The sequence below is a fragment of the Podarcis tiliguerta genome (assembly GCF_965153285.1).
Source record: "Podarcis tiliguerta genome assembly, chromosome: 5".
NCBI lineage: Eukaryota > Metazoa > Chordata > Lepidosauria > Squamata > Lacertidae > Podarcis > Podarcis tiliguerta.
Window position 1 is genome coordinate 35,085,039 of NC_139538.1, and position 7,961 is coordinate 35,092,999.

The 7,961-nt window shown below is 41.5% G+C and overlaps 1 protein-coding gene across 10 annotated transcripts in view; it reads left to right on the forward strand.

Moving 5' to 3' along the window:
• FARP2 (FERM, ARH/RhoGEF and pleckstrin domain protein 2) overlaps positions 1-7,294 on the forward strand; it is a 79,981-nt gene extending 72,687 nt beyond the window's left edge. For 2 of the 10 annotated variants that reach the window (XM_083443088.1, XM_083443089.1), the window contains exons 24-28: positions 484-647; positions 3,087-3,194; positions 4,171-4,322; positions 5,591-5,705; positions 6,029-7,294. In XM_083443088.1, coding sequence (XP_083299214.1) covers positions 484-647; positions 3,087-3,194; positions 4,171-4,322; positions 5,591-5,681 — 515 coding nt within the window. In that variant the 3' untranslated portion in view covers positions 5,682-5,705; positions 6,029-7,294. Of the gene's footprint in view, positions 1-483; positions 648-1,218; positions 1,359-3,086; positions 3,195-4,170; positions 4,323-5,590 lie in introns of all 10 variants that reach the window. The other 8 variants (XM_083443086.1, XM_083443087.1, XR_014511963.1 and 5 more) reach the window with 7 other exon arrangements.
• The last annotated feature ends 667 nt before the right edge of the window (positions 7,295-7,961 follow it).

Consider the following 7,961-nt stretch of genomic DNA (forward strand, 5'->3'; position numbering starts at 1 on the left):
TAATGAAGATTATAGTTTGTAATCTTTCCTTACCACCCTCTTACATAGGAAAGTATTCATCCTTTTAAACCACAGTTCACTTACCAATCTGGGGAAGTCATTGAAGTAATATCCTGTGTACTCCTGAATGTCTCCTTATCTATGGATCCGCCCCCACCACTGGGCCACTGAAGCACACTGTGGCATTCCTCAGGTGGAAATTATATATTTCCTAGGAATCCCCTTCTGCTACAAATTGAACCCTTCTGGGAAGCTTCTGAGCAAACTTTTCAATATTTTCCCTATATAACAGAATGTGACTTTTTCCTATGCAATAACTTTGAGGCTTCAAGCTACCGTTTATGAAAGTCATGGATGTCAGAAGGACCATGCATGCCAATTCCTTTTGTGAGGGGAAGATGTTATTATACGTCAGCAATCCTTGCCGCTATCACTACCCGTGCCCACAGCCTGTTAAATGTTTGCTCCCTTCTCCCCCCTCAGGATCCTCAGATGAGGTATCTCTAGAACAGGAGTCCGAAGAGGACATACATTCTTCTCGTAGCTCCCTGGACAGGCAGAGCCACCACCGTGCCAATACTACCATGCATGTATGCTGGTACCGCAACACCAGTGTCTCCATGACAGATCACAGTGTGGCCGTCGAGGTACCCAGCAGCAGAGCACATATCACTATCACTTACCACTCTGTCTGTCTTGGTTGCTGGTTTCTCTGCACTGTATACATGCGTGCGGTTTTAACACCCCCATTTCCTTCAATAACTTCAGTGGTCTTGTGTGAGAGAGCAAATGAATGAGTAACCACAAGACGTCTGAAGATGTTCTTTGTATGTGCATGTTTCCATCATGTTCTCAACAAGGGTGTGCTTTGGAGAAGAAAAAAGATAAAAAGGGGGGCTTTGATATATCAACAGCTGCCATTCACACTAAAAAGCTAATGAAAGAAATCAGCTTTGGGGTTATGAAACCAAAAGTTTGTGATCTTGCCCACTGAGAACCCTGTTTTAGGTAAATTTGTTAAATCTTTCTGACTTCTCCCCAAAGCACCGTGGCCCCTTGCACTGCTGATCTTAGGACTTACAAATAATGAACTTCATAACTTTTTTTTTACTTTTTTCATACCATTTCTTTTAACAGACCTTTTCGTGTACTGCCCTTTCTTGTTCTAAATCACCTTTTTCTTTCTTTTTCTCTTTGCCCTGCACCCTCTCTGCTCAGTTTTCTGCTCTCTTGCTGTTTCTCCAGAGCTTCCTCCTCGCTATTTGCTGGGCCAGACTCAGCGGCCCAACACAATCACCCATGTTTGCTGGTACCGGAACCAGAGCCTATCCCTGTCTGATTATTTGTGTATGATTCAGGTAAAGCTGCTTCACTCACTCTCAGTATTGGTAGGATCTATGAAGACAGTCATTTTCTACTTGTACCATCTCGTTATAGCTCTCTTAAACACTGTTCTAATGTGCAGAAACAAGGATCTGAAATATTGGAATGAATGGTAAGACATCCTTTAAGTCTCTTGCAGAAATCAGCCAAATTAATCCCTTTATTAAGAAGAACCCTGGATACACATGCCATTGTTTTGATGCATTTCATTTATCCTGTAGATTAGATCACAGCAAGCTAGGTTCCTTCTCCCTCTAGTGGGGCTTACTCTTCACTTTACCAGCATGTTAACTTAAAAGTGGCATTGCTACCATGTGCTCTGCAGGCCTTTTTACTGTGTGCTTTCCCTCAACATTTTCTGTCTTCTAGTTGTTTTGTCTCCTTAACTAAGAATGCAAGCTCTGTGTGTTGCTTACTGGTTCTTAGCATGTTGTAGAGGACAAAAAACGGGTCTTAAATTCGCACAGTTAACATAGCGCGGACATGTATCAGTTGCATCCATAATTGTTCTACCCTTTCAGAGGAGGAAATGCAGTACGCAGAGTTATCACTGTGAAAAAGGGGGGTGTGCACAAATGGACATTACATTAGTAGCTGGCATACCTGAGAGAAGACACCTTGATGCCCTTCAGAAGTTGCTAGACACCAACTCCCCTCAGCCGCAGCCACTTTGACCAATGGTGAGGGGTGATGGGAGTTGTAGTCCAACATCATCTGGCGGGCACATTGGGTTCACCAGCCCTAGAGCCTTTTTGGTATGATCAGGAAAAGCCTGACTCAAACAACCTTTAGTGGAAACAGTGAAATATCCTATCTGGACTGAGTGGATCTGAATGGGGAGTAGGTAGCTCTGCCATAGAGCAAGTGTTCCTAAACTGCAGTCTGCGGACTACCTGTGGTCCATGAGGTTTTTGCAGGTGTTCCACAGCATGGCTGTATTAAACAGACATTCTATGGAATGCAAATTGTAATACAATAAAATAGAATATAATAAATAAAAGCAAGAAAGTGCAATTAAAAACCATACAGCATCTAGCACGGCACAATCCAGTTACTACAGGTGGAAAACCAGTTAAGTGGTTTTCAAGTTTTGGAGCCACTGCTACAGACTGAATAAAAAAATAATGCTGTCTCACTTCCCACCTCCTTAAAAACTTGGGGGGGTCAAATGCTAAAAAAAGTAATAAATAAAAGGACTGTTGGGGCAATTGGGGTGTTTTTGCTGGTCTGCCAGTAAAATAAATATAGCATACACAATGCTTGACAAGCACTCCAGTGTTGTAGTTTCAGAGCAAAGAATCCCAAATAATTTGTTGGGGTGGGGGTTGTAATTTTGAATGGCTCCAAATTACACAACCATGGAGTTGGGTGGTGGCTTTATATTGCTCGGTCATTAACTTCATCACAGGAAATAGCCATTAAATGTCTGTGTTACACACCCATGCTCCAATATTGGAAAAATATGGAACTTTTCTAACTGCACTTGGCAAATTATATCACCACCATAAAAAGCTAACTTGTATACTTCTTGCACAAAATATCTAATCATACAAAAAGGCTCTGAAGCAGTCTTTCTCAAATTCAGTCATCCACTAGAAAAAGTTATTTGTTTTTTGAATCTGCAATGCAAATTTAACAGCAGGTTTTTGTTGAGCGATTGTGGAGAATGACACTTACACTATATTTTCCTCTCTTCCATGTAGAACCAGCTGTCAGGATACCTATTGAGGAAATTCAAAAACAGTAACGGCTGGCAGAAGCTGTGGGTTGTTTTTACAAACTTCTGTTTGTTCTTCTACAAGACGCACCAGGTAAGATGGATGTGGCACAACTTCAAGATGGTGCTAGGCATACATAGGAATGAGATGCAATATGCCTTGTGAATCCATTCTTAAAGGCTTTCTTCATTCTTTGGTACATTTTGTGAGTGTTGCCGCTGTCAGCAACGAGTTGAATGCTCCAGCGCAGCTTCAGCCAGTAGTCATTGGCATATCTTTCTGGCAATTCACTAGGCATTGCCAGATCACAGTAAACTAAAATTGTGATTGATTGTAATATGAATAGCATGTCTGGTGCTCTTTAAAAGCACCTAGTTGGAGAAAATTGCAGAGAGGGTTCCCAGTTATGGCTTTAGTCAGGCTCTCCAGGTGTAATACAGTACCTAGAACTTGGGAGAGCTAGTTCTCTCTGTCTGGTATATTTGTGCTGGCTGGGAACTGAGGCTTTTTGTTTTTACTTGTAACTTTATGTATTAACTCAGTGGTCCATGGTGGGTTTTAGTACAGGCAGTGAACATTTTGTGCAGGGGTTCCATTCCTGACCCCTGCGTGTATTGGCGGAGCGCACATAAGCCTGCTCTGCTTCCATTCTGCTCTCTTCCGGGTCCAAAAGTACCGTAATTTTCGCTCTATAAGACGCACCAGACCACAAGACGTGCCTAGTTTTTGGAGGATGAAAACAAGAAAAAAAATATTCTGAATCTCAGAAACCAGAACAGCAAGAGGGATCGCTGTGCAGTGAAAGCAGCAATCCCTCTTGCTGTTCTGGCTTCTGGGATAGCTGCACAGCCTGCATTCGCTCCATAAGACGCACACACATTTTAGGAGGGAAAAAGTGAGTCTTATAGAGCAAAAAATACGGTACCTGTGTGTCAGTGGTCAAGTGGCAATTGGGCGCCTGCAGAATGGTTGCTGCCTGTATTTTATTTGTAAACTGCCCTGAAAACGGTGGTTGAAGAGTGGAATGGACACCTGTTAAATAAATAATAAAACTTGGCTGTTTTTTCAGGATGATTATCCATTGGCCAGTTTACCACTCCTTGGTTACACTGTCAGCACACCCGTAGAGGCCGATGGCATTCAGAAGGATTATGTCTTCAAACTGCAGTTCAAGTCCCATGTATATTTCTTCAGGGCTGAGAGCAAGTACACCTTTGAGAGGTAAGTGTGCTTCCTAGACATAATTTGCAAAACGCATTCGTTACCCCCAGTTACCATTTTGACAAATGTTCTCTACTAACTCTCCTGGTAATGAGTTGAGGAAGCTGCTGGAATTTCACACAGAAGTCATACTTTCTGTGGCCTTGCCTATATTAATGAATGAGATAACTTTTGGTGGGTTCTGCTAACTTCAAAATCTGTCAGTGAAAGAACCCTGTGCAAAAGTAGCTCAGATTAAAATTGTACATATATGGAAGTTTGCACATCACCTGAGAAATGCTCTCTCTATCTCTCTCAACCCACCCGGAGCAGGTGGTAGAGAAGTGAAGGCCTAAAACTATATATATGTAAAAGCATCCCCCCAAGGCCATTCCCCCCATTTTTCCAGTAAGGGGAGGACTATTTACCGCATTAGGAAATTGCAATTCCTCTATATTGTAAATATGTACAACTCAAATCCATTTCTGTTTGGCTAAAGAGATATTCTGGCTGTGTTCACACATACCATATGGTTTAGTGGAATGAGCCTGAGTAAAGCCTTGTTTTAGCAGTTCTTACTGATAAAAGTTGATGACTGAGAGGTTGTATGTGGTTGCAGGCAATGTGCACTGCACTCAGTGATGGGACCTCTCTAGGCTTTACATTAAAGATTCTTTAGGAAGATGTGCTTAATGTCCCAAACTTGATGGTCCTTCTCCATAAAGATAAAGATTGTTGTATCCATAAAGATACAACAATCACTAATGAAAAGCACCACCGACTCTACTGAGTCTTCACCATCTGGGCTGGGTGAGACAGTAAAACTACTCATTGGCAGCAGGAAAACCAGGAGGAATTTTTTAAAAAAATTAAAATTTACCTTGGGGAGACCCTTCCTTTTGAGTTTCTGTGCTCTTCATTAAAGTGATCTGGTGTGCATATTACTCATCTAGGCAGTGGAAAAGAGGGGCATTAACTGCCAGTCCTCTTCCTTGTGGGTTAGGACTCCCTTCTATAACTCTCCCTTTGCACTATCGTAACAAACCTAGCATAATTGTACAGACCTCTGTTCAAATTATCAGGTGACTGTTGGGATACTGTGGCTCCTTCTTTACAGTAAGTTAACTTTTAAGCATTAGTTTGAGTGTTAACCTTACTAAAATCCTCAGCAAAATGGAAAGCGAAATATTAATATTCCTACTAAAAACTATTATGTAGCACATGCAAAGAATGATAGTGAGTAGGTAACGAACTAGGGCCATGACAGTTGACTTTTTTTCTCTTGTCAGGTGGATGGAAGTAATAAAGAGAGCCACAAGTTCTCCAGGGAGATCCAGCCTCTGCCTTCCTAAAGATGAAAAGGAAAAGAACACAAACTGATAGAAGCAGAGCTGGGTCTCTGTTGTAAGTTAATTATTTGCAGTGTGGGGGAAAGGAGCCTGAGCATGATAGTAGTAAAAGGAACCCATCAGCTCCCTCCTGTGACCAAGTTAGCTGCCTCGTGGAAGATGGTGAATTTTGCTTAGTGTAGAAAGCTCTCTCATCCAAGGGACGGCAAAGACTCTGGGGAATTCAGTTCATGAAAAAAATGTGGCTGCTGGATTTACATGACTTGCTTCTTTTGATGGGGTTTGGCCAATGTTAGTTCTCTGGCTTTCAAGTGGTTTTCTATTACTTGTTAATGCTCAGTCTCAACTAAATAATCTGTGTGCAACTTGTTCTTTCAGCCTACCAGCCATACATGCCTCACACGCTGCAAGCAATGTTCACATTAATATTAAGATGGAATTTCTCCTCACGGTAGAGCGGAGTGCTTCAGAAAATTGCCAGGAAGCAACTTCACCCTTGTTACTTTCTCAGTGCAAACAAAGTTGAAAGGATTGTTTTTATTTGGGTAGTGGGCATGAGAAAAGAGGATTCCACAGTCAGTTTGAAGGGGTAGGAAAGTATACAGAAGATACTGAAGTATGCAAAGATGAGGATAGCGGTAGTGTGTCTGTACCGCTGCAGATAATGTTCTGAGTTCTCTTTCTGTTCTGGGCTTGAGAGTGGTGCTTGTTATGTTTTGGCTAAGTTCTTTTAAAAGTTATAAATATGCATACAGAGAGTTGGAAAGGAAAGGCAGCTTCAGCAATAACCAGTCCGTTTTTATTACCTCAGCCAAAACATCTATTGTAACAGAAGTCCAATAAGCACGCATGTGCAGCAGTAATAAAAGCCTTGTATTGTTTGGGGGTGACTAACTATGGAAGGGTTTATTCCTTCATTAATGACACACCTCTACTTCTTAGTTCCTTTAACAGTGACAGGCCAGGGTGGGGGGAATACTCAGGGACTTAGCATGAGAACTGGTGCAGACATTTATTTAAAAGTGCATATTCAGGAATTAAGGCAGATCAGTTGAAACAATACTGCACAATGGCAAGATAATTGAAACCCCCCTTTTTCTCTATAGTGCTATTGTCCTGAGATCATGGAGGCAGAGCCTACGCATTTTATTTTTTAAGTTCATATACTTCTTTCATGGGACAGATAAGGTTTATCACGTTACCCTTGGATAGTAGTAGAATGTAGTCTGCTGGTTTGAAGGCGGTCTTGTCATGTTATACTGTGTTGAGCAACAATGTGGTGATGGGTAGTGTGCTTTAGAAGAAACTGAGGTAAAAAAAATATTTATATATTGAACGCTGCATTTTGAAGTATGGGCAATTAAAGGAGGGGCAGGACATGGGAAAAACACAGATGTCTTTATTACTCCTCATATTGACCCTTAAAACTATGTAGGTCAGTCTTTTAGGTAGAAGGTTGGGGTTGGTTTCCCACTTAGAGGGCAAAGGGAAGGTTTGTTACTTTTTTTGTTTGACATTGTCATTTATAAGGAAGCTACAAAGTGCTAAATATTCTTCTCTACTATTATGGCCATTCAATATACATTAATGTATTTTTTTATTTATTAGTGTCTGTTTTTGGAAATAAACTATTGTAGATCTCTAGATGGCTCACAAGCAGTTTGTCATCATCTAATTTTTATTCCGTTCAGAATTTTCAATATAAAAAGGACTCCCATCTCAGCAGTGCCCACATTCTCATTTCAAATGCATAGTTTTCCCTATTTTATTAACTTAAGACCTCTAGTGAGCTGTGGCTAGCCTACAACTGAATCCTGATCAAGGTTTAACCAAAATTGTCCACAAGAAAAAACACAAATGAGAGTTGAAGGGCGCCTTGTGGGCAATCTGTTTCAAGCCCCTGCTTGTCGTAAGAAATCCTACAGTCTTCACAACAGATGGCTGTACAGCATCTGCTAGAAGAGCTCCAGGGAAGGGAGAGTCTACCACACCCCTAGGTAAATAATTTTACTGTTGAATTGCTCTTACGTTCAAGATGTTTCAGCTAATGGTCAACTGAAAGCTCCCCTCGGATGAAATGTAGTCCTGTCCTTTGGGGGCACCAAAGTACAGTTCCTTTTCCTTCCCTGCAGGTATCTTCTCCAGGTTAAAAATACCCAGTTTTTTCAGTCTTGGCTCCCCAGCCCCCACCACCAAAAAAGCCTGCTCTGATTTATCTTAGTGCAGTGCCTAAAACTCTCCCAACCAGTGTGTGGATAGGTGCACTCTAGCAAAACAACCCTGGCCTTCAGTAGCACAACTGAAATCCCAC